At 43.3% G+C, this 26,310-nt stretch overlaps 1 protein-coding gene across 4 annotated transcripts in view; it reads left to right on the top strand.

Annotated features, from left to right (window-relative positions):
• Positions 1–26,310, top strand: part of CDK6 (cyclin dependent kinase 6) — a 249,413-nt gene that overhangs the window by 172,011 nt on the left and 51,092 nt on the right. For all 4 annotated transcript variants that reach the window (XM_066354385.1, XM_066354387.1, XM_066354386.1 and 1 more), the window contains exon 5: positions 2,007–2,116. In XM_066354385.1, coding sequence (XP_066210482.1) covers positions 2,007–2,116 — 110 coding nt within the window. The remainder of the gene's footprint in view (positions 1–2,006; positions 2,117–26,310) is intronic.

The following is a 26,310-nucleotide window of genomic DNA, read 5'->3' as shown; positions in this document are numbered from 1 at the left end:
TGGAAGGACTGCTGGGAAGACAGGTTGGAGGCCAGTGATAACCGAGTAACAGTGTTTTGGTATTGTTTGTTCGGTTTCTTTCTTTTTTTCTTTTTAATTTCTATTATATCAGCACCGTCTCTCCCTTAGATATCAACCAGCTATAACATAAGCAAAACTTGACCCTTTGCATGAATTCAAAGCAAAATATGCTAAATGAGACAAAGAGGAAGAACCAGGCAAGAGTCTTATTAAATATTGCTATATTACCACCCCAAACTTAAAACAACCATTGGGTTATCACTCACAATTTTTTGTGTTGACTAGACTCAGCTGGGTAGTTCTGCTCCAAATGATGTTGGCAGGGGCCACAGTCATCTGGAGGATCAGTTTGTTTGAACGTTAGGATAGTCCGGTCAGATGGCTTTTAGTTGAGAACTCAGTTGAAGCTGTCGACCGGAACATCTTTGTGGGGTTCTCACTGCATGGCATCTGGGTTTCAAGAGGAACCGTCTCAAGAGAAAGCATTTAGAAAGGTTTAGGGGCCCAGTTGGTTAAAGGCGTCATCCCAAAACACAAGGTTGAGGGTTCGATTCCCGGTCAGGGCACACACAGGAAGCAACCAGTGAATGCACAACTGAGTGGAACAACAAATAAATGCTTCCCTTACCCTTCCCCTCTCCCCCTTCCTCTGTCTCTAAGAAATAAAAATCAATAAAATGTAAGCCCTGGCCAGTTGGTTGGAGCACTGTCCCGGAGCACGAAGGTTGCTGGTTCAATGTTCCTGTCTTCCTACTTCTCTCTCAAAAAAAAAAAAGAGAGAGAGAGAGAGAAGAGAAGAGAAAAGGAAAGAAAGATTCAGGACCAGAATTCCTGTGACTTGGTTTTGATAGCCTCAGACGTCACTTCCACCATCTAAGGCCAAGTCAGATTCCATGGAAGGTGAATTAGCCTTCAGGCCTTCTTGTGAGGAGCAATTGTTCACACAAGGAGAGAAGGAAATCGGTAGCACCCAGTTTTGGAGACTTACTACTGCAGCCTTCATGTGCCGAGTCCTCTACCATCAATATACAGAAAGCAGAATGTCAGGGAATTTAGATAGACATTGGTAAAAATGCAGTTAGATAAAACAATAAGTAAGGATAAAAGGAATCTGAGTAATATTTTTAAAAAGCTTCTGTCATAGATTTTTGTATTGCGTCCCTTCTCTGACAATACAGAATACATCTTCATTCCAGGTATTCATAAAATATCTGCTCCACCCTCCCTCAAAAACAGAAGCACTTGAACCCTTATGTACGCTTATAAATCTGAAGCCTTAAAGCTGTGCTTTCCTCACCTCTCAACCTGGCAGAAATAATTACAGCTGTGCTCCATCTATTATTATGTAGTGTCTGTATTAAGTGGGGTTCTTCCCATTTTGGAATCCCCTTCCTCTGGATGACTTTTTTGCACGTGGTGTAAACAATTGGATTACACACGTCTCTTAAGTTTTTCTTTCTTTTCATTTGTTTTCTGACAAGATCAGCACTGAAGGCGGCTTTATTTTAATTCCCCACAATCTCATGATAAGAGTAGTTTTGACTTATCCTGGGTGCTCTATAGGCTTCAGAGTCCCCATCCAGCAGCCACTGGGAGCATCTTCTAATGTCCCAGTAATGCTGGCCTGGAAATTGAGTGGTAGTCGTTGCCAATATACGTTTTCCATGCACTGTGTTTGTAAGCCCCTTAAGAAAAATGTAATAGTTTTAAGATACAGCTTTGGGTTTGTTTTGTCTTTCCTTTGCTTTGCTTTCTGAAACTCAGACATTTTACCCTCCTAGTAAGACCCAGAGTCGGAGGCAGGCACCCAGGCTGTGGTGATGATGTAATTTCCTGGCCTGTCAGCAGGGAGTCCTGGTTCCCTGTCACTTCTGTCTGGGTGTCCCCACGTGGTCTTCCGAAGCAAGCCCTGGTGTCCCAGCCCCGGGTAGGCGCTGACGCGGACAGACGCCCTACGGTAACATCCGGGTCCCTTTGCCTTGCAGGTCGTCACGCTGTGGTACCGAGCCCCGGAAGTCTTGCTGCAGTCCAGCTACGCCACCCCCGTGGACCTCTGGAGCGTTGGCTGCATATTTGCAGAAATGTTTCGTAGAAAGTAAGAAATACCTTTATTCACTCTGCTCTCTTGGAAAGAAACTTTCTGGGTCTTCACTAATTTAAGTGGCAGCGTGGCATGTCTGTTTCCAGAGGGTCACAGTGTCCAGTATCCAGGTCTCCTGGCTTCCAGGCCACCACAGCCTGGCCGACCCTGGCACCGCTGTCTCAGTCCTTATGGTGTCGTCGTGTCTGACTGTGACTTCCAGCTCTTAGGAACTCCGTTTGAAAAAGAACACTCCCCCATCCTTATAATTTATTTTGTTTTTGTTGGTGATAATAGGACATAGTGGACATGAAGCATATTATGGTATTTTTTTAGGGAAGAAGTACCCTCAAGGTGGCCTTTGTCCTCAGGAGGGGGACTAGGGCTGTTAAGTATAATGGAAATTTTGATGGTGAAAATAGTTGGAAAAAACAGAATGTTTACAGGCGAGGAAGATGTTAGTACTACTTCCAAATACTTTACATGCTTTCGTGTGGAGGAGAGAGAAGGCAGGAGAGTGAGCAAAACTAGGACCAAAGACATTAAAACTACAGGAATAAAGACTTTTCCTCAGAAGCAAGGGGAACCTAATGATTAGACAGTTATCTGAAGAAGAGGTCGGGATTCGTGAAAATAGTACATTCTTATCGGGTGTCCAAGAAGAGGCTGGAGCCCTGGGATGTTCCAGTGGCCTCATAAAGGAGTGTGGGAGTGGGTGGATGACCCTCAGGGGTTCCTCTGACTCTGGGAGTATGTGATTCGTTTGTTTGATTTTCAGGTCATAAGAAATAGCCAAACAATATGATGAAGATCTGCCAGGATACTAACCCATACCTGGGCACCAGGTTCAGCTAGCTCTGAATTAAACAGAGAACCTAATTATAATCTAATCTCTCCTTGTTGTTCTATTTTTACTTCCATGGGAAAATGTGAGTTTGGAAGCTGAGTATATTCCCACTGGACATGTTATATTCAAAACAAAGCTACATAGCTGCTCACAAAGAGAAGTGGTCAGGCATGGCTTGTTTATGTGTTAAAACCAAATATAGTTTTGTGCATATAATAATATTTGAAACCCATTTCTAGAACTAGGCAGTTTTTTCTGTAGCTCACAAGAAGGGATCATGGCCAGGAGATCAAAATACACATATCTTAAATGCAGGCCTACTGTGTGCCAAATACAGGACCGAACCTCTTCCCTTATGTTACTTTAAGTGATAAGTGAGGTGTTGTGGTGAATTTATTTGTCAAGCAGCTAAGAAAAAACAAAAAGTAGCAGGGGTATTATTCCAAAGGGACTCTTACGAGCGCTAGTTCAGTGTTTTCTACCAAGGAGGGAAATAGAAAAGTAATATTGAATTCAGCTGCAATGTTTGCCAAACAGCCTAAATCCAGGCATATTTCCTTTTATTGCACTTCACAGATGTTGCATTTTGTTTACAAACTGAAGGCAAGACCTTCCCACCAGCAAAAAGATTATGACTCGCTTTATTGACGGTACTCAGTTTATTGCAGTGAGTGGGCTGGAACTGAACCCGCAACATGGCGGACGTCTGCCATAAGTGGTTTTGGAAATATGGTCATTGGACCAGCAACATCAGCATCACTGGGGACCTTGTTGGGAACACAGTATTTCAGCCCCACCCCAGACCAACTGGGTTAGAAGCTCTTGGGCTGGGGCCCAGCAACCTGTGTGGTAACAGGCCCTCCAAAGGGCATTCTTGAGTTGTTCAGCTCTCGGCCTTCTGAAATTCTGATTCATACTGGGCTGAGACCACGCAGTCTTGTTTTTAAAATGCCTTATGTAATTCTTTTCCTCAGACAGTGTGGAAAACATTGGGTTAAAGGATTATGGTCTGAACAAGGAATAATTTACTGTCCATATGGCAGGGTGAGAGCTAAGGCTGTCGATATAGTTAATCCCAGGAATAACTTGGTGTAGCTGGGAGTTGACTAGAGAACTGTGTATTGGAATTACATTTATATGTCTAGAATTGTCCTCAAATGTAAAGATTGTGTCCTTCTTTTATGGCGGGAGTGTGATTAGTTATTTTTCAATAGTACAAGACTTGACCACTCATAATTGATGACAAAATCAACATTTTTCCAAAAGATGTGAAAACAAAGATAAAATATAAGATCTAGAGTGTTAAACATTCACTAGTGAAGAATATGCTGTACTTGTAAGGATAGGTAGTCACCCCTTATGTAAAAATTGGGACCCAAATTTTCATTTTATAGTATTAAAACATTTTCTCATTGAAGTGGAAATCTAGCTTGCAGAATCCTCTATAACCTGGAACATACATGAAACATTATTTGTACTGATTCGTCAAAACCTGTTTTCCATTTTTTACATTTTTTTCCTATGTGAAAATTCATTTTATGTTGCAATACAAAATTGACAGGATTGTATCTTCACCCCAGCATTGAGTCTGGGGGGGCTCAATGCTGGAGGCTCAGAGGAAGACCCTTTGATGACGGCAGCAACTGCCTGCTTCAGTTTGCTGGGAAATTAAGCTGTTCGGTAGGGACCCACTGACTCTTCACATGTGCTCAGAAGAGGAGCCTCGCACAAAGGAAGTAAACTGAGAAATAATTGCAGGTAGTGGGAAGCGGAATCAGAACCCAGGCCCTTGTGCCTTTAAAGCTGAAGGAGAATGAATCAGGACTACCACTCACCCTTCCTGGGGCAGATGCTTTGTCTCCTGGTTGGTTCCTGCCAGTTTGGCTGTGACCTTGAATATGGCCATGAGATCTGACCCTTGTTCCTGCTCAGTTCACGTTGGGCGTTTCCTGTGGTCACACCCAGATATCTGAATGCGCCTGCTTCTTCCTTACGCCAGATGTGTTCTTGGGTCCATCTCTCAGCGTGGTCTGGTTCTCACTTGACTCTTGATTCATTGTCGACCCACCTGTTGCTATGTCTAGAGGAAAAGTCATAAGTCATAGAATCTGAGAGCAGACTTCCCTAATTTTGTCATCTCTTCTAACACCTTTACGGTTTTATCCCATTCTTTTGACAGCTATACTTAGTTAATTTTTTTATTACCCTAACTCAACTTTTTATTTGGCCTCTTTAAACAAAAATACATAAAATCACAGATTTGATGAGCTATTTATCTAATACACACTAAAATATAACCATTAAAATTATTAAGAAATTTAGTCCATGTTCAACCCTTGAAATTAGTTCGTATCACCAATGGTACATGTCACATGTTGGAAACCCTGTAACAGATGCTTTTCATTTAGTCTACAAATAACTTATTGAGTGGTTACTATATGCAAGGCACTTCTCAAGATGAACTTAAGTCCTAGCGGCAAAGAGAGGCTTTGCATGCATGACTAGTTAGTTAACCAGAGCTGGCATAAAAGCTGTGAAGAAGTGTAGGGTTCCATGAATGAGTCTAATGAGAAGACCAATGAGGGAAACGAGATTTCTCAGTAGAAGGCTAGAAGACAGGATGATCATCCTTCAGGGTCACAGCCTAGTTGTTTGTATAAACTCTTTGAGCAGTAAGCATGTATGCATCAGCAAGGCTGCCCATACTCCATAAATAAGGGAGGAAAAAAGAAGCTAAGAGAGTTAACATCGGTCTATTATATGACAGACCCAGGGCAGGGCCCTTCCCTCTCATTAAACCCACGTTCTGAGAACTGTTATCCAGTTTCCAGATGATGAACTAGTAGAGCCTTTGCCAGGAGGATAAATAATGTGTCCATGGGCACAGAGCTCTGAAATGGCTGAACCCCCTCTAAGCCCAGGTCTGCCTGACTCTGTAACCTTTGAGTTTTACACTCTGCCATGTTTCTGCCCTTGCTGTTGTTTTACCTACTAAGCCATATTTTTTTTTCTGGAATGTTTTATAGATTATGACAAAGTAGCAGCAGTGATATTTCAGAGAGGTCAAGAAATAACCCACACATTAAATAGCTTTGATTTCTGGTCTCTTCTATATTGCAAAGGTTGACCAATTCTCTGATATTATTATGAGATGCATGCCTTCTATTCTATAATGGAATACCTAGGAAATATGAACTCAATAAAAAGAGTCTTAGGACAGATGGTTGACAAAGAGCCAGAGAGTTTAAATACCATCTGTCATTATTATCTGGGTTTAATAATTGCCCACACTGACCCACAGTAGCATTCTACAAAATGAGGAAGAGCTGGATATTTTATCTTCCTCCTTTTATTCTTTGTCCATGGGTAATACAATTTTACTCCACATTGAGCTATATTTTAATACTAAAAAACATTGCTACAAATTTGGTCAATAGAGAACGAGCCAACTTGAAGGATGGGATAGGATGGAATTGGATGTGATGGATGGATAGATGGACAGACAGGCAGATGGATGAGATAAATTGATTATTTTTTAACTTCATGGCAAATTAAATTAACAGTTGTTAATTCCACAGGTATCTTCTCAGTTTACCTTGTGATCCTGGTCAGAACTGTTGTCTGTGGTTTGAACATTATGGGGTTTTCCAGGGTACAGCAAAGTCATAAAAAGAAAATACACATTTAAAAAATAAAACATGCCAGTAATTCTTTGAATATGGAGATTGTGGTAAGCTGATAGCAATTCTTAGAAGTTCTACTGATCCCTCACTAAGAAATGCCAAATGACACCAGAAAGACTATAACAAATACAGTCACTGTTAGAAAGAAACAAGGCTTCATGGTTATATTACCCATGTGTGGTAGTGGCCTGTCTAGGCTCGTCATCATTGGTTTCTACGAATTAAACACCCAGTAATTAAGAAACTAACAGTAAAACTGTTCTCTGTGGCTCAGTGGTCTTTGAGCAAATGTCTTTAAAATGTCACCGAGTGCTTTGCCAACTTTCCCTTTGGTTACTGTGCTGCTATGTCCCCATATCTGAGTGCTCTCCTTAATGACATGAAGTAAATGAGGTCCTTAACTGGCTGGTCTGCACACCAGGGCACCAGAAAGCAAGCTCCAGCCTGTGAAAGGAGACCCGTCACGCAGGTTAGGTCAGAGCACACATGTGGACACCAGGGCACCCAGCTGGACCTTGAGACTTCTTATCTCTTCTTGCATATTTTCCTTGACTTCTCTCTCTCTCTCTCTCTCTCTCTCTCTCTCTCTCTCTCTTTCTCTCACCAAGCAAATGAGAAAAACTCTGAAGAAGCATTTTCTTGAGTAAGGATATACCCAAGATGGTACCCAGGTAAAGAACTGATCTTGGTTGAATAATACATACCAGGTCGTTCTAAGTAAGAACAAATGAATACCTTTTAATGTAATCAACATTGGTTTTTCTTCTTCTTAATGTGTATGTTAGTTTAACATGAATTTGAAAAAGACACTTGTACACTGAGAGGCCGCCATCAGGCCTGGCATCTCCCAGTTGGGGCAGGTCTGCAGCCCTCCAGCCCCCCACCGAGTGCCCCTCTGCCCTCCGGCCCCCCCGCCCAGCGCCCCTCCTCCCTCCGGCCCCCGCCCAGCGCCCCTCCACCCTGCAGCCCCCCTCCCAGCGCCCCTCCGCCCTCCGGCCCCCCCGCCCAGCGCCCCTCCGCCCTGCCCCCCGCCCAGCGCCCGCCCCCCGCCCAGCGCCCCTCCTCCCTCCGGCCCCCCCGCCCAGCGCCCCTCCGCCCTCCAGCCCCCCCGCCCCCCGCCCAGCGCCCCTCCGCCCTCCGGCCCCCCCGCCCAGCGCCCTCCGCCCTGCAGCCCCCCTCCCAGTGCCCCTCCTCCCTCCGGCCCCCGCCCATCGCCCCTCCACCCTCCGGCCCCCCCCGCCCCGTGCCCCTCCAGTCTAGCACCCTGGGTCTCCCTGTTGGGGCAGGTCTGCAGCCCTCCAGCCCCCTGCCCAGTGCCCCTCCACCCTCCAGCCCCCCACCCAGTGCCCCTCCGGCCCCCCGCCCAGTGCCCCTCCAGTCTAGCACCTTGGGTCTGCCTGTTTCATGGTCTTCTCTGTAAGCTCGATTTTATCCTTTTTGTACTTTTTCTACCATTCTTCTATCATGTCTTTCCCCACAACTTCCTGAGTCATTGCTTCCCTTTTACTACAATCACTGGTCCGTGGCTGCTTCCCAAGGTCCTAGTCCTGTTCTGAGAAACCGCCTTCTCCCCTCTCTCACTCCCAGCTGTAATCCCTTCCACTCGGCTGCTTGGAATCCCAGCTTTGTGACTCAGGTTGCCATCCTTCCGAACTTCTCCTCACAGTCTCCTTCTTAAAGGTAACAAAAACCAGGTCTTTTACCCTCAATGCTCTGTCCCGAGAGAAGGGAGCTGGGATGCTCTAAGCCATCTGGGCTGTCTGCAGCCTGGGGCGTTATTCTGCCAAAGCCTCTCAACATCGTTTTGCCATCCTCTCACACTCCCTCTCTCCCCAGTTTTAGTTTCATCTCCTGTCCCATTGGCAACCAGTGATATTTTTTTCTTTTTTATTGAATTTGTTGGGATGACACTGGCTAACAGAATTATACAGGTTTCAGCTGCACAATCCACAACACATCATCTGCACACAGTCCTCTGTGTGTTCCTCACCCCAGTCGAGTCTCCATCCATCACCATAAATCCTCCTCTACCCTCCTCCGCCTCCCTCCACCTTCATCACCCACCTCAGCTCTCACCACACTGTTGTTCGTGTGCATGGGTTTTTTATTTCTCTTTCGTTTCTTTTTTGCTCAGTTCCTCCATTCTCCCCATCTTGCACCCCCCCACACACACACACAGCCGTGAGCCTACTCTCTGTCTATGAGTCTGTCTCTGTTTTGCTTGTTAGTTCATTTTGCAGACCAGTTTTTTTTAACCGTAGAACTACTCTAGGGTTAGAAGAAATGTTCCCTATGCTTTGCAGGAGCGAGGAGACAGCAGTGTGCGGGTCCTGAGTGACTCAGCTTGTATTCTGCTCTTCCTGTCCCCCAGCCAGTACTTAAGCATTCAGTGACCTTCTGATGAACTCATGCCCTCTGCTCACTTCTCAGGGGCATTGCATCTTAGAGGTCATTGTCATCCAAATGCTCCACCATTAAAAAAGAAAGCTCTGCTTACAGACAGAAATAGGAGCAGCGAGGGCATACCTGTTCAGCATTGCTATGAGGGCCTTTGGTGGGCTCGTTGTCCCCCCTTCTGGCTCCCCTCCCTTCATGTCAGACCCAGTCCCGTGCCACGGTTCCCTCCCCGTCCATCCCCACAGTCCTTACGCCCCAGTCTCTGCCCACATGCCCACGCCAACATTTAGACTCCTCTCCATTTAACTGAGGTGAGTGAGGCTATCCAAAGTGAGCCCCTCTGTGCTTCTTTCAACTAAAAAAATCTCTTATCTTCACCCTCTCTCTTCCCTCTCTCCTGTTTCTGAGAACGATGCCTTCTCCCTCCTACCCAGGCTGATCCCTCGACCTGTGTCCTCGGTCCTGCCCTGCTTCTGGATTCTCCCCTCACCCATCACCTCCATCGGATTTGCCTCTTCGGAATCTCCCCGTGTCGTAGCTCTCATCTCTCCGTCCTGGAAGAGACCTCACTCCCCTTCTAACCCTCCGTCTCTCTCCTTCCATGGCCAGACTTCTCACAGGAGCAGGGCCTCTCCATACAGCCTCCACCTCTTCACCATTTGTTCGTTCCTTAAATCCTTCTAGTGATACAAACAGTGCATAATATTTATTGGGCACTTGCTATGAGCTAAGCACTGTATTCAGTGCCTTAAAATATATCATTTCATTTAAATCTTAGCATAACTTTGGAGAATACTGTTTTCCCCCGTTTTACAGGTAGGAACACTGAGGCCTGGAGAGGCTAAGTAGTGCAGAGTACCACCGCCAGTGAGTGACAAGGAGAGGCTCTGAAGCCAGCCTGTCTGACTGCACAGTCGCCATGGCACTCAGCTGCTGCCTGAGCGGTTGATTGGGTCTGTCTCTCCATTCTCATCTCACTTGGTGTTTGAGCTTTGTGGCCCCATTCCGTGGCACCCTCCCTGCCCTTGCTTGTGGGCGAAGAGCACAGTCCCGGGTGCCTCTGCCCGTTCCTTTACGATCTCTTCCTCATCTCCCTTCCTCCAGACCTCCCTTCTTCCAGGTGTTCCCAAAGAGTTCTGTCTAGATAAGATGCAGGTTACTCTCAGGTGGGTTCCAGAGCCACAGGTCAGTTAGTTCCCTGATGGACTGACTCCGTATGGGCCACCTCACAGGCCACTTCCCTTCACCAGACCCTCACACCCACTCTTCCCAATGCCTTCTCTGTTCCTATTAACGGGACCCGCATGCCCAGTTACCTGGCCGGGTCCTTGGACTCGCCTCGGTTCCCCTCCATCCTTCTCCTGTATCAGGTCCTGTGGATTCTGTCTCAGATCTTGTCACTACTTCCATCGCCCCAATTTGTCAATCACAAAAGAGCAGTAGCCCAGCAGCCTGTTATTCTGTTTCCTGTCCCTTCCTTGACTTAGAATAAATTAGTCTTCCTAGTGTCACCCCTTGTTAAAAACGTGTAAAAACTGGTGTAGGGCCCTTGGCCCTCCAGACCTTCTAAAGAAGCCTGTTCATTCTGGTCTCTGAGATGTTAGCGAAAGTGACCTACCAGTTGGACCCAAATTAAGCCTCGATGTTTTCCTCCTTAGAACCCGTGCACTTCTCTCATCCTGGGTGCCTACCTGCCCTTTCCTCTTTGAAAGCTAAATGTGGAAACTGCCCCTTCAGGGCCGAGACCGGCCACCCCTGCCCCGCTCCAACCTCAGCGGCTCCTCTGTGCTTTTCTCAGCCCCGTTCCTTCCAGGTACTCGGGGCCCCTGCAGCGATGATGGGATGCAGTGTTCTTTCTTAGGAACCAGACCCCCAGTCTGTGTGCCGGCCCTGCCTCGGCCGTCTCTGTGACCAAAGGCACGCCACCGACCTCTGGAGCTTAGTGTCTTCCTCTATAGGATGGAGAAGCCGGGACAGGACACCACGTCTGAGGCATCCACACAGCCTCACAGAGCCTGCGGGTACCCCCTCTTGGCAGTCCCGAGTTCCCCACCCTTCAGGCACTGTCCCCAGCTTCATCCTGGGCGGCTTGGGCTCATCTTTAATATATGGGGGATTTAAAAGGGTTTTTAAAACATAGGAGTGAATAATGTCCAAGATTCACACTAACACTGGTCTCCTTTGCTTCTGGGTCATTTCTGGAACTGTTACCAGGCCTGGCACACACTTTTTGATAGAGCATATTACTGCTTTCACTTACGTGGGGAGTCTAATGAGCAAAATAAACAAACAAAATAGAAACCAACTCGTAGACACAGAGAACAGAGTGACAGCTATTAGAGGGGAGGTGGGTTGGGAGGCTGGGTGGGGAAGGTGCAGGGATTAAGGAAAGAAAGCTCATAGACACAGACAACAGCACGGTTATTACCAGAGGAAAATGGCCTTGGGAGAGAGAGACGAGGACAAAGGGGAATAAATGGTGGACAGAAGGAGACTGGACTCTTGGTGGTGAACACCCAGGACAATATACAGACAATGTAGTATAGAATTGTACACCTGAAACCTATATAATTTTATTAACAAATGTCACCCCAATAAGTTCAATAAAAATTTTTAAAAGATAGAGGACAACAATACAATTGGCGTGAGTGTACGTGTGCATGTGTGCACTGCGTCCCTCTCCACCCTGCCAGTCCTTTTTTAAAACATTTAACTATATAGATATTCCATGCAGTTTTAATATATCTTATCACAGTATATTCAAAATACTGTTATATCAATATACAATGAGTATAAAAATATGAATGAATGAAGTACAGTATCTTACATTTTTTTGTACTAAGTCCTCGAACTCCAGTGTGAATTTTACCCTTACAGCCCATCTCGCTTAGAAGTAGCCACAGGGACCTTGCTGGACAGCGTGGTTCTACACCCTCAAATGAAAGGATGAATTAAAGAAAGTCCAGGCAACTTGCCACTTATTGGGAAAGGGAGAGAAAATGAGTCTCAGTGCCCTTCTCGCCTCGGCTCACTGGTGTCTCAGTCCCCGTCTCTCCTACGTTGTCGTCTTTTCTAGTTTAGGTAGGGTCCTTGTCTGTTAAACCAAGAGAGCCAGCGTGGAGGCAGCTGCTTGCCCTTTGTCCCCTACTTAGTGGCACTTGGGCACCAAACGGCGAGTGTGTCGCTGGCAGATCTTCCCCAGTCTGTGCTCTTTAAGAGGCGCTTGCGCCTGGGAGGCACAGCGCCTGTGCCATCACTCCACGTGCCACTTTCAGAAGCAGGAATTGATGAAGAAAGGGGCAGGTCAGGAGATCTAGATGCCAGATAGCTTTATTATTTTTTTTAATGGTTTTTACCACAAAGTGAAATAGACTGGTTGCAAAAATGTCAAATAATACAGAAGTATAAAAAGTGAATATTGTTTTTGCTGTTCTCCCATCCAAAATCCACTTTCCAAAGATTACCCCCTGGAGATAATTCCAGATCTTCTTAATTGCAAATTTAAAAGTGTGTGTTTTTATAAGTACATGTTTATATACCCACAAACTCACATCTGTAAATTTCTCTCACAAGGATGGGCTTATACTAGACCCCCATACTCTTCTGTACATTGCCTTATTCACTTTATTATGTCAGTTCGTACACACTTATCTTATTTTTAAACTGGTGAATAATTGTCCATTTATTTCATAATTTAATTTCCTGTTGATAGACATTTAGCGGTTGTTTGTTTGTGGTCTTATTATAACCAGTGCTGCAGTAAAATCCTGGTGCTTATTTGTGGAACATTTGTCCAAGTATTTCTGTATGGTGAATTCCAGAAGTGAAATTACAGGGTCAGATAACACACATATTGAAAATTCTGCTTAGCTAAACCAAACTGCCCTCCAAAGAGCTTCAAGGAAACTTTTTTAAAATGTATTTATTGATTTTAGTGAGAGAAAGAGAGAGAGGAAGGCAGAGAGAGAGAGAGAAACATTGATTTGCTGCTCCACTTAGTTGTGCATTCATTGGTTGCTTCTTGTATGTGCCCTGAGTGGGGATCAAACCCACAACCAACTGAGCCACCTAGCAAGGGCAAGTAAACTTTGTTTTTAGCTTAAGGTGGGACATATGGTTGACATTCTCAAAGATTAAAGGTTGTCAAGAGTAGAACAAGAGGAGGACTCATGTAAGCCTTGGCCACCCCTTTACCCCTATTTAAAAATAATATCAGGAGGAAAATGTAAATGAACATGCAGTTTTATAAAAGCTGTTGTTAAGCTTGATTTGAAGCAGCTTTCAACTGTAAAACTCTCTGTGGGTTTCCTTTTTATCAATTGTGTAGCAATAGGGACGGAATCAACCTCATTTTGTCAGTTAAAAATTATCTTGAGAGAAGTTCCAAACAGTTTTTCAGGCTAGTTTTTTTACAGTGCACAGAGAGCAGGAAGATCGTTCCGCAGAGTTTCAGAGTGCCTAGACTTCTAAGTAATGTGCTTTGAGTTCTGGTCTTCCTTCCCGGCAGGACATGGAGCGTGGGCCCGCTCTTCCTTCTAAGTCATATTCGTCACCAGACCTCATGCATCTTTGCTTCAGATTTTCCTTCTGGGTCTGTTGATTGAACTAACTCTGGAAGCCCTTACATTAGCCTTTTCCTCTAAATAGGAAAAGAATCGGACTAATAGTCTCGGTTCTACCAAGGCCATAACGTCTCAGGGCTTTCTGGTCTCATACGTCAACCATTGATGTAGATAAAAAATACTTAGTTTGAGGCAAAAAGCCACTTTTTATTATAAAGCACTAGCAGAATAAGTAACTTTTATATATATATTGAAAGCTGTTTCTTACGAGTCTAATCCTTAGTTGGTGGCAGACTTCTCGTCATTGTCCCTTGGCTCTCATGAACAAGAGGTGGTTCCCAGCCTCACAAAATAAGAAGTTCCAGTTTCATATAAAATAATTTTAGCTGGAGCTGGAACCTCTGGCCTGAGTCGAGTCTGGCCTTGGTAACTCCTTCGAAGTATGATGTTACATTACATGTGTTGCCTTATAAAATTATGTAAATTTACTAGACCAGGAAATAAATGTAATGAACATTATAAGATATTTCAGGTAAATATGAATTTATGGATTTTTTATATACCTAATAATTTTCCACAGAAGAGCCCTAAGGTGCTTATTTAATTACAACAAATGGTAAAATGTGACAAAAGATTCTCCTTGATCTTGTCCTAATAGGATAAGCTGTAGTGACAATCTGTTGGCAACTCCCCGTGGCCACTGCTGCGGGGTGGTCTGTGTCTGTCCGAGACCCGTGCCCCATTGCTTTGTGGGGAGTTCCAGCCTCCCATCTGGCCTCCCACGGTGGCCAGAGCAGCTGCAGTCTGATAAGACCCAGGACTTGACTTAAATGAAAGGAACTGGGGTTTTTCTTACAAAACTAAAAGATATTACCCAGTGTTCTTTTTCCCCCTCCCTTTATCTCCTTTTCTCTTCTACCCTTTCTCCAAGCTGCTGTTCTCTTTTGTACCTCTTACCCTTTCTGTCCACTCTGCCTCTGTCATTCTAACCCATCCCTTCTTGCCAGTTTAACCATGGGAAATACGGAGCATCCCACATGGCCTCCTGCATATACCTTCTCTGATAATACGTGTCTTCTTCTCTGATAATGCATGGTAGTTAGGGGCTTCTCATTTATTGTCCAGTTTGCTGGCTACATTCAATGTGCAAGTATTAGAATATACTCAGAATAGGCTTAAAGAGCCATTGGCAGCTTAGGGGTATGTGTGTGCCCGGGCACGCACATCCACACTCATGCACTTTTATAAAACCAGGGATATAGTAAATATATTTCTGAATCTTATTCTTGTTTTCTTACACACATTTTGCAAAGTCTTACTATGGAGAAAGAAAGGTATGACAGACAACTATAAGCGTGTGGGGCTATATTTACTTGCAAATTGAAATATTTGAAAGAACAGGTTCCCATTGGAATCTGGATTTCACGATAAGCTGAACTGGATACTACCAGCTCTTCTCTTATCACTGGAACAGTTAGAGTTTGCTGACATTCTTAATCCAAAACCTGTGAGAAGATCCAAAACTTTGGAAGTCAGGCATCAGGAGCCTGCCAAATGTGTTTGTGCTGTGTTGCCCAGTCATTTAATTGGTAATAATTTGATGTACAAATATATATTCAGAAGTAATTTGAAGCCAATTGCTGTGTTTTTGTTCATTTTTTTTTTTTGCTGGTCAGAGTCATACTGAATTCTCCAGGTACCAGCATGCAGTAAAATTAATTTCAAAGGCACTCAGTTAAGTGGTATACAACCCAAATTAAAAATGGCAAAATTATTTGGAAGAATTCCCATTTTTCCAGAACTAGATTTCAAAACCCATTTGGTGACTCAGGTTTGTTATTATATGTACCTGGCAGTAGTTAAATAGCTCTTTCCCCTCCCTCATCACCTTGTTTCAGAAACACAAGTTTAATGTCAATTCAAAAAATAGGCAGCTGTTCCCAACACTTTTCTTATCAATATCTCCATAGTATTGTTAACTCCCCTCTGCCATCAGAATCATATCTCTCTTGCTGGTTGGAGTACAGATACCAGAAAAACGTACACAGTGAGATCAGGAGACAATATTAAGAACTTCTCACAGACTGCTGAGGAAAAGAATAAAACAGTAAGAAAATGACAAATATGAAAGATAGAGAGTAGAAATCTGACCTAAGAAATTGATGGTCTTGTCTTAATACTCAGTAATCAAAAACAAAAGTAATGTTCTTAAACTGAGACAAGATGAGTATGTGAATTAAAAGGTTTTACAGGCCCTGGCCGGTTGGCTCAGTGGTAGAGCGTTGGCCTGGTGTGCAGGAGTCCCGGGTTCGATACCTGGAAATGAAGGAAAATCAGGCTGCCCTCAGACTTCTCTTATACTTAACTAAATCCACAGGAAAATAGAGACTTATCAGTAGCTTGTAAGGGGAAGGCTGTGACCCAGAACTTTGTTCTCATGTGAGTTGTCCTACATGTGCGAAGGCAATAGAAAGGTTCATCTGTGCAAGGATTCAATTATTGTTTTGTTTGTTGGTTGGTTTGTTAATTACCAGTCGAATTGGACATTCTTGAGCTGACTAGACTGGTATATCAAAATTAGCACATCAGGAATGGTACGCCCCAGTGTGAAAGGACTAGTAGGACTCTTGGAGGAATTGTCTATAGATGCAACACCCAACTCGTCACAAAATTCTGAAGAGAACTGTGACGTCAGAAGACTTCCCCTGTTTGTATTGGCCATACTAATGACCCTATAAGAATGTAGTTGGTATAGGCCCTGGCCGGTTGGCTCAGTGGTAGAGCGTCAGCCTGGCGTGCAGAAGTCCCGGGTTCAATTCCCGGCCAGGGCACACAGGAGAAGCGCCCATCTGCTTCTCCACCCCTCCCCCTCTCCTTCCTCTCTGTCTCTCTCTTCCCCTCCCGCAGCCGAGGCTCCATTGGAGCAAAGATGGCCAGGGCGCTGGGGATAGCTCCTTGGCCTCTGCCCCAGGAGCTAGAGTGGCTCTGGTCGCAGCACTGCAACTCCCCGGAGGGGCAGAGCATTGCCCCCTGGTGGGCGTGCCTGGTGGATCCCGGTTGGGCGCATGCAGGAGTCTGTCTGACTGTCTCTCCCCGTTTCTAGCTTCAGAAAAATACAAAAAAAAAAGAATGTAGTTGGGTTAGTATATTTTTCACAACGGCATCTGGATGAAGCTTAAAGCAAATAATTTCATCATGAATTAATAGTCCTTATTATAAGAATAGCCCTATAATTGGTCTTCAGAAATTCCCCTGAAAAAGCTTCAGGCAGAGTGTACCATCAGATTTAAAAGTCTAATTAACTATGACTAAAATTATGTTTCATTTTAACTCACCTGTGGCTAGAAAGAAATGGTCTCTAAAGACCTTAAAAAATATAAAGAGAAGAGTAGGTTAGTGTGAAAAACTAAAGATAAAATGGAGAGGGAGATAAATGGAATTAGAAATAACTATAAAGACATAAAGTAGAGCAGCCAAGTCACAATCCTTAGGAGGCACACAGTGCAGAATTGCACATAGGAGAACGGAGAATGATGCAGAGAGCAGACTGGGCTAAACTTGCAGGTGGGCGATTTGTTCCTTCAGGTAGTATCACTTCTGGCATTTTCCCATTTTACTTTAATGCTGAATTTCTCTGTGTAAAGATTATATTGACACCAAAAGTGAAGTTAAAATGTTCAACATTGGTAGAATTGCTTAATAAACAGCAGTGTATTGATACAATTTATGAAGAGTATTGAAGTATGAGCATGTGTGTGCTATAGTATTCCTCCCTAGAAGAAGTGCTAACTCTCATAGTATTCGTGCTACAGGATGTCTTAGTGTTGCTCATATTACTGTACCCCTTACCCACGGTTAGAATATTGACATACTTCCATACCCATTGGTAAAAAAGCCACTGCCCAGATACTTCAGCTCCCTAGAGTCCCCTGCCTCTCTCCCAAGATCTCCAGAGCCTCCTTGGGATCCAACTAAAGGGTTACAAGCCGGAATACCAAGAATTCTGCTCCTGCCCGAGTTCGAAAAAAATTTTAATACTATCTCAGGCTATAGAGATCATTCCTAGGAATACGTATTTGCAGTAATTCCTTTAAGTCCCCTGAAGTCATTCTGTATTTCTTTTGGTCATTTCTTCCATTTGAAGAATTGCTGATCTAGGGCAATTCATTGTGCTTTTTATATCAAAGACCTTTCACTAGTCCCTGACTAGCTGCTGACCTTTACAATGTTTCCTGGACCTAAACGCTCTGGGAACAGGTAACGCTTGGAATTAAACATCAAGCTATGAAATTCTTTCTTTGTTTTGTTTGTTTTATTAAATTAATTTTTCTTGAGACATGGTTAGCATTATTATTCACCCCTGTTAGACATCATGGCACAGAAGTGTTCACCAAAAGTTGTACCTAGAAAGGACCCTAAATATGTCTGTACCCTAATCCCTATGAATTTCTTTCATTATAATGACAAAAGGGACTTTGCAGATGTAATTAAATTTATGAACCTTAAATGGGGAGGTTATTCTGGATTAGCATGGTGGACCTAATCTAATCACATGAGCCCCGTAGAAGAGAGTCCTTACTCAGGCTAGAGGCAGAAGAGAAGTCAGAGAAAGTCCAGATGTGAGGATCCGGCCTACTGTTGCTGCCTTAAGAACTAGAGAGAGTCCTCCAGGAGCAAAGACCAGCACCTGCCTACAGCTAGCAGGAAGACCGGGACCAGAGCCTAACATCCACATGGAACTTAATTTGGCCAACAACATGAGTGAGATGGGACGTTAGTCATCCCCAGAACCTCCAGAATGAATTGCAGCCCTTGATTTCAGCTTTGTGAGACTCAAAACAAGAAAACCCGCTGAGCTAAGCCTAAACTGTTGATCCACAGAACTGTGAGATGAATCATGAGTGTTGTTTTAAGCCCCTAAATTTGTGGTAATTTATTACAGGAGCAGTAGAAAATTAACACACCAACTTATCAAATAATGGTAACATGACCAAAAAATAAAAATCCGGTAGGACACAGTGGAACTACAGTAAACACTGCATAGTACACAATTCAGAATGGCTTTTGAGGTGCTCACTGGCTAAGAATGTCGTGCCTTGAGGAGCACCAGTTCCATAGGCTGAAAGGACCCGGTGGGATCCTGCACTTGGTGCTTGACTAAGAGTTTACAAAAGATTGAGTGTTTGTGGGGGAAACACAAATATGTATGTACATATGTATCATCTTTTTGTAAGAAAAATACTTTGGAGGTGAACCATTAACTAAATGGCCTTGTGATGAAAAGAGGGTGTGTTTATTTGGTAGTTTCTTGTTTGTTTGCTGAAAGGTTCATGTTGTATACAGTAACAAATGGGTAAAAAAAAAAAAAGAAGAAATTATGCAAAGGGGAGATTGTTTTGACAATGCGTACATGCTGTCCCGTTTCTACTTTATTTCTTTCAGTACAACTGTAAAACTTTGACAACTTTTTAGGATGTGTTAGCACAAGTTCTGGGTGGTTTTATGTCCCTAAATTCTGAAGGCTACTTGCATAAGGCATCAACCCAACTGGAAAGTACAGCAAGTTGCTTTGTGATACGAAGTGACACTGGTTATATGGAAGTTTGCTACTCTGTGCTGTAATTCCAAAGGTAGCAGAGCATAAGGAGTGCCACCCTGGAGCCATCCTGCCTGGGTTTAAATCCCAGTTTTTTCACTTTCTAGCTGTGTAGTTTTGGACCAGTTCCTAAACCTCCCTGTGCATCAGTTTTCCTCTCTGTGAAAACAGATAATGAGTACATCTTTCTTAGTTTATTGCGAGAATTTAATGTAAAGTGCTTCAAATAGCACCTACTTCTTCAATTGGCAGCAATAAATAAATGTTAGCTATGATTGTTAAGCTTTCCTGAATGGGGGCTTTCTGACTTCTTGGTCCCAGGAAACAGTTGATCCCATGGTCTCCCCAAGCAGAGATGACATACCTTTCTTTTCCCAGCTAGGCAAACCAGGAAATCCTTTTGGTCCCTGTCTACTGTTGTTTTTCACTTCAAACTAGTAAGTCTTTATAGATAAAGTTGGTGTTATAATGGTACATACTTTTTCACATATATCTTCATTTTTAATACCTTAAAAGAACATTTCTCTATTTGGTGATTTATGGAAGGATGTTATGAGATAATAAGCATTCAGTGAAATGGCAGTATAGCACTAAAATAATTTGAGAAATGCTGGGTTAAACAAAGGTTTCCTTTCTCAGGACTTATCAGAGCCCTTATTAATATCAATTTTGAAATTTCAAGGCTATATAGTACATTGCTCCCCAAACCGCAGAATATTTTTTTCAAAATACGCCTATTCAGATTTCTTGGAAGTGTTCTGCACATCCAGTTTGGGAAACAAGTGCCCTAAAATATGAGCATATTTTACCAAGATGACTTCACATTTATGTGTCTGGGTTTTTATGAATTATAGCTTGTTCTAGAGGAAATTTTATAGTTATAGATCCTAAATATCTAAATGAGACTTAGCTAAAGCAATGAAGAGACTAATTCTTATTTTAAAGATTAAAAATGGTCCTGCTGATTTGATAGACTTCATCCTTGTATCCCTCTTGGGTTTTGTCTTTATAAACTAAAAAGTTTTCACTCTTCCGTGTATCAGTTGACTGATACTGAGAACTGTGAAAGATCTGAGATTTTACTCTCTTTGTAAGCTAACAAATTGGCCTGCCACAGTTTCATGGATACAGACAGAAGACACAAGACTCCTGGGTTAGAGACAAAAGCTAGAGCGTCAGTATTCGCTCCTGTTCCCAGATCTGCAGTTCCCATAGGGAAATGAGAAGAGGGCCGTGTGACACCTATCCATACAACAGGTGTGTTACAGAAAACAAGCTTAGGGAGCCTGCCTCTTCTGTAATGAGCAGTATGTCTGCCTGACTTTTGCACTAGCAGGAGACACTATTATGTTGAAGAGTAAACCAGCATGCCTGACTCTAGGGAGATACTGTTTCTATCACCCAAGGCTGTTCACTTGAAAATCTAGTCCAGGAGAAAAACAGTCAATGCCTCTACTCACATGTACAAAAACACAAGGTACCCATGCAAAAGCTGTCCCCTGTATCCTTCAATCACTACTTCCTCTGGGTTCATCATGCACATACCAAGGTCTGTAGCCAGACCTACAGTATTCAGATGAATATAATTTAATAGTTTTATGTCTTGTGGAGTTGAACATCAATTCCACAGAGGCAGGGACATTTGCTTTATTTACTTGGGTATCCTAAGGGCATAGTCTGACACATAGTCTGCATTCAATAAATATTTGTTGAATGAGCAAATGAATTTCCTATGTCCCTTTTTTTTTGTGTGTGTGTGTGTGTGTGTGGTTTATTTTCACATTTATTGTTTTTAACCAGCCAAGAACTTTTCAGTTTTTAAAAGCCTTATTATAAACTATACAACAGAGGAGAGTGAAATTTTGTTCAACTAAATATCGCTTACATGCCATTATCCCCAAGAGTTCATTCAAACATTATCATCCATTTCTTTTTGTTTTTGTTTTAATTAAGTATTGATTTGGTAGAGAAAATGGTATAACATATATATGTTATAATTAAATGAGAATTAATACCTGTGTACCCAACATCCAATTTAGTGCTACCAGTACTTTTTTCCCTTTTTTATTAATTTTAATGGGGTGACATTAATAAATCAGGGTACATATGTTCAGAGAAAACATCTCCAGGTTATTTTGACATTTAATTATGTTGCATACCCATCACCCAAAGTCAGATTGTCTTCTGTCACCTTCTATCTGGTTTTCTTTGTGCCCTTCCCCTCACCCCACTCCCTCCCTTTCCTCCCCACCCCAACCACCACACTCTTTTCCATGTCTCTTAGTCTCATCTTTATGTCCCACCTATGTATGGAATCATGCAGTTCTCAGTTTCTTCTGATTTACTTATTTCACTCAGTATAATGTTATCAAGGTCCATCCATTTTTTTGTAAATGATCCGATGTCATCATTTCTTATGACTGAGTAGTATTCCATAGTATATATATACCACATCTTCTTTATCCATTCACCTATTGAAGGGCTTTTTGGTTGTTTCCATGTCTTGGCCACTGTGAACAATGCTGCAATGAACATGGGGCTGCATGTGTCTTTACGTACCAATGTTTTTGAGTTTTGAGGGTATATATGCAGTAGAGGGATTGCTGGGTCATAAGGTAGTTCTATTTTTAGTTTTTTGAGGTACCACCATACTTTCTTCCATAATGGTTCTACTACTTGACATTCCCACCAACAGTGGATGAGGGTTCCCTTTTCTCCACAGCCTCTCCAACACTTGTTATTACCTGTCTTGTTGATAATAGCTAATCTAACAGGTATGAGGTGGTATCTCATTGTAGTTTTGATTTGCATTTCTCTAACAGCTAATGAAGATGAATATCTTTTCATATATCTGTTGGCCATTTGTATTTCTTCCTGGGAGAAGTGTCTGTTCATGTCCTCTTCCCATTTTTTTATTAGATTGTTTGTTTGTTTATTGTTGAGTTTTATGAGTTCTTTGTATATTTTGGATATAAGGCCCTTATCTGAGCTGTTGTTTGAAAATATCATTTCCCATTTAGTTGGCTGTCTGTTTTGTTGTCAGTTTCTTTTGCTGAGCAAAAACTTCTTAGTCTGATGTAGTCCCATTCATTTATCTTTGCCTTCACTTCCCTTGCCTTTGAAGTCAAATTCATAAAATGCTCTTTATAACCAAGGTCTATGAGTTTAGTACCTATGTTTTCTTCTATGTACTTTATTGTTTCAGGTCTTATATTTAGGTCTTTGATCCATTTTGAATTAATTTTAGTATAAGGGGACAAGCTGTAGTCGAGTTTCATTCTTTTGCATGTGGTTTTCCAGTTTTCCCAGCACCATTTGTTGAAGAGGCTTTCTTTTCTCCATTGTGTGTTGTTGGCCCCTTTATCGAAAAATTTTTGACCGTATATTGTGGTTTTATTTCTGGGCTTTCTATTCTGTTCCATTGGTCTGAGTGTCTATTTTTCTGCCAATACCATGCTGTTTTGATTATCGTGGCTCTATAATATAATTTGAAGTCAGGTATTGTAATGCCTTCAGCTTCGTTCTTTTTCCTTAGGATTTCTTTGGCTATTCAGGTTTTTTTTTATAGTTCCATATAAATTTGATGGTTTTTTGTTCCATTTCTTTAAAAAATACCATTGGAATTTTGATGGGAATTGCATTGAATTTGTATATTGCTTTGGGTAATATGGTCATTTTGACTATATTTATTCTTCCTATCCAAGAACAAGGAATATTTTTTCAATTTCATTGTATCTTTTTCGATTTCCCCCTATGTCCCTTTTATTGGGATTCATACATCTATTGGCTTAGCCTTACCGATACAGACACAGCAGTTCTATCAGTACCTTCAAGAGACTGCCCACAGTGATTCCCAGAGTCCTCTGCCTGAAACGTTCCCCGCCCCCACCCAGTTCACCTCCTGGCCGCTCTCCATCTCATCTGTGCTTCAAATATTATCTTAAGGGTACTTCCTCCCAGAGCCCTTCTCTAACCCAAAGTAAAATCAGAACCCGCCTGACCTGTGGTGGCGCAGTGGATAAAGCATCGACCTGGAAATGCTGAGGTCGCCGGTTCGAAACCCTGGGCTTGCCTGGTCAAGGCACATATGGGAGTTGATGCTTCCAGCTCCTCCCCCCTTCTCTCTCTCTGTCTCTCTCCTCTCTCTCCTCTCTCCTCTCTCTGTCTCTCTCCTCTCTAAAAAATGAATAAATAAATTTTTTTTAAAAATCAGAACCCTCTGATACTGACTGCAATAGCATCTTGTTCTTTTCTTTCATGGCACAGGCCACAGTTTGTGATTACATATTTATTACTCTAGTGTTTTCTGGTTTAAAACCTGTTTGTTCCATTACCTGAAGCTATGGACCATCTCTGTTTTGCTCACTACTGTATACCTAATATCTAACAGAGCATAGCAAGAGGTCCCTGGGTGAATAAGTAATGAATGAACGAACGAACAAACGTGTTGCAGCATGTAGCTTAGAGTCTATCATTCTGAGTAGCTTTGGCATGAAATGGGTGTATCATTTGGTCCTTGCCTTCCTCAAAACAGTGTTGTTATATTTTCTCCCTGTTGATACAATCTCAGAAGTTTTTCTTCAGTGAAGTTTGTTTTTTATTTTATATTCCCAGAAAGCACTTAATTTTAAATATGGAGATGTTACATCATTTTCCTAATCAAAATGATGTAAACATATTAAATAGAGAGTGATCTAAGCATTATTCCTTTAGATCACTCTAACATTTACACTTTATATATTCAGCACACTTGCATCATAGAAACTCACACTTACTGAAACCAGGAACTCCTATGGTTTTTCAAATATTCTTTGAGAAACCTACCAGTTGGTTAAGATTATTCTGGGTACTGAGGGAGATAGCAAAGAAATGAAAGACTGCTTTTCACTTCTCACCGAGGTTGTGGCCATGACCTCAGGAGGTTATAACCAACGTGAGCAAATAAGAAAACTGGACGTGATGTGTGAGCAGGCAATAATTAGCAAGTGTTGTTAGACTGTGCACATGTGAGTGCTGAGTCATATGATACAGACTACTACAAGAGTTAGAAAATTTCAGTTTTACTCCAAACCAGACTAGAATAACAGAAAATCACAAAGGTAGTCCTGAGCTGGATTTTGGACATATTCGATTGGGTCTTTAACAGGAATATCATTAGGCAAGCAATAGACAAAGCCATGTGGTCTTGGAAAAGAACTACCCGACCAGAGCAGAAGGTATAAATTGGGAACTAGTCCTTGATGCACAATCACTGTTGGACTGCGAGAACTGCACACAAGCGTTTATAACTTTTCCCCATTCCGTTTAACTGTGTGGAGCGATGATGCACACCTTTGGGCAGATACAGTTGGGATGGGGGAGGCCAAAGATGGAGCCCTTCTCCAGAGTCCCCATGAAGTAAATACACTCCGAAGCAAAGACGTAAAAGTCCATCCAATGTTCCCATAAATTCCAGCTATTACTAGAGATGAAAGGGAAGCAACAGGCCTGAGGAACAATAGGAAGGAGTGTTCCCTGTCCCCTCCAACTGCCTGTTTACAGTAGGGGAGGAGCAGCAGGCCTGCCCAGATGGCAGAGCCAAGGTTAGAGCGAAGCTGCCTTGCCCTAAGACCTCCTTAGGAAATCCTGTTTGTGACGGTGGCTTCACTGCACAGTAACCAGGAGCCCTTTTGTGTTTTAGAAGCACAGGTCTGGATTAAACCCCAGTTTCTAATGAGTTTGAGGTCTTACTACCACGTGTACTCAGCAAAATACAAACCGTCTCAGGTGAGCTGTGGGTCAGACTTTATTTTGCAAGCCTGTACTTATCTTCCTCCGGTCATTGAAATGCTGGTAACACAATAGCTTAGAAACAAGATGAGCCTCATCTTTTTTTTCTGCACGGGTGTGTTAGGGAACGATGGCTTTGATGGCCTTTAAAAAGCAGGAAAGGGCAAAGCACTGTGATGCCATCACTTTGGCATTGCATTACTTCATTAAGAGAATTATCTTAAAAGCCCAAGAAATACAGCACGAAACCGATGAAAACTGGGTGAAAACGCCGCAGGATCCAGACCAAATTCACCGGAAGGTTCACCCCTGAAGAAACCCAGCCGGGGGGCTGCGCTTCTCCTTCCCTCCGCCACTCAGGCTCTTTGGATGCGGGTTGGACGCGCCAGACCTCATGAAATGGGATTTGTCCCTCGCAGACAGGTGGCCAGGCTGTCACAGGGAGGGCTCTGCCTGGCTGCTGGCCTCCTTGAACACACAGCACTGTGACGGCGCAGCGCCAGGCCACATAGCTGACCCTGTGGCCTCGCAATCTGGAGGCCCACGTTGGCAGCCCTGGGTGGCGACAGCTTCGGCCAGTTGGTGCGGGGCTGCGCTGGCAGACAGAGAGAGCAGGGGAGCTGTCCCTGTCACTTCTGTGTGCAAAGAAGAGACCTCTGGGCCCGGGTGGCTGGTTGTGCAATGATCAAGTGGCTGCTCCAATCATTGGAGCTCTGGCTTTCCTTCCTGTTTTCAGGGTGGACGGGGCCTCAGGACGGGGACGTTGGCCTTCGCAGACTGGACGCATTACTTCATGTGTCCTGGTGCACTTACATGTGCATTGGGAGCCGATTTCACAAGCCTTTTTCCTAAGAGACTCGGTTAGTCATTGGGGTTCATTATTTGGTAGAGGAAATACTTTGATGGGGAAAATACAGCCTTCTGGAAGCTATAGAGGAGAGGGTCTCAAAACATCCGACTGCTCCATGAAGAGAGTACAGGCAATTTTCTTCTTACAGTCTGCAGACCCAAGGAAAGAAGCATGATTCGAATTCTGTACACATCAAGAATGTTCTGTTACTAGCTACAAATGGTGTCCAGTCCCAACCCCGCGTATTCTTAGGGACCCTGCCTGCTCCTCAAGACTATGCAGTTGGCATCCAGGCAAGAAGGTTTTCCACGCTGTCGCCTGTATTAGATGCTTCAGAGTCCCTGCTTGTGAGGCGAGGACAGCGCTGTTTCCAGGAGGATAAAGACGGGGCGTCAGGACACAGCAGGACGCACTCACAAAGCCTCTCGGTGCTGGGTGCCACATCCAGCCCTGCACAGATGGCCCTCAGGGAGAAAAACATTTGGCCCCCATTCATCGCTTTGGC

The sequence above is a fragment of the Saccopteryx leptura genome, chromosome 12, assembly GCF_036850995.1.
Source record: "Saccopteryx leptura isolate mSacLep1 chromosome 12, mSacLep1_pri_phased_curated, whole genome shotgun sequence".
NCBI classification, from domain to species: Eukaryota; Metazoa; Chordata; class Mammalia; order Chiroptera; family Emballonuridae; genus Saccopteryx; species Saccopteryx leptura.
This window is presented reverse-complemented; position numbering and strand designations above follow the sequence as displayed.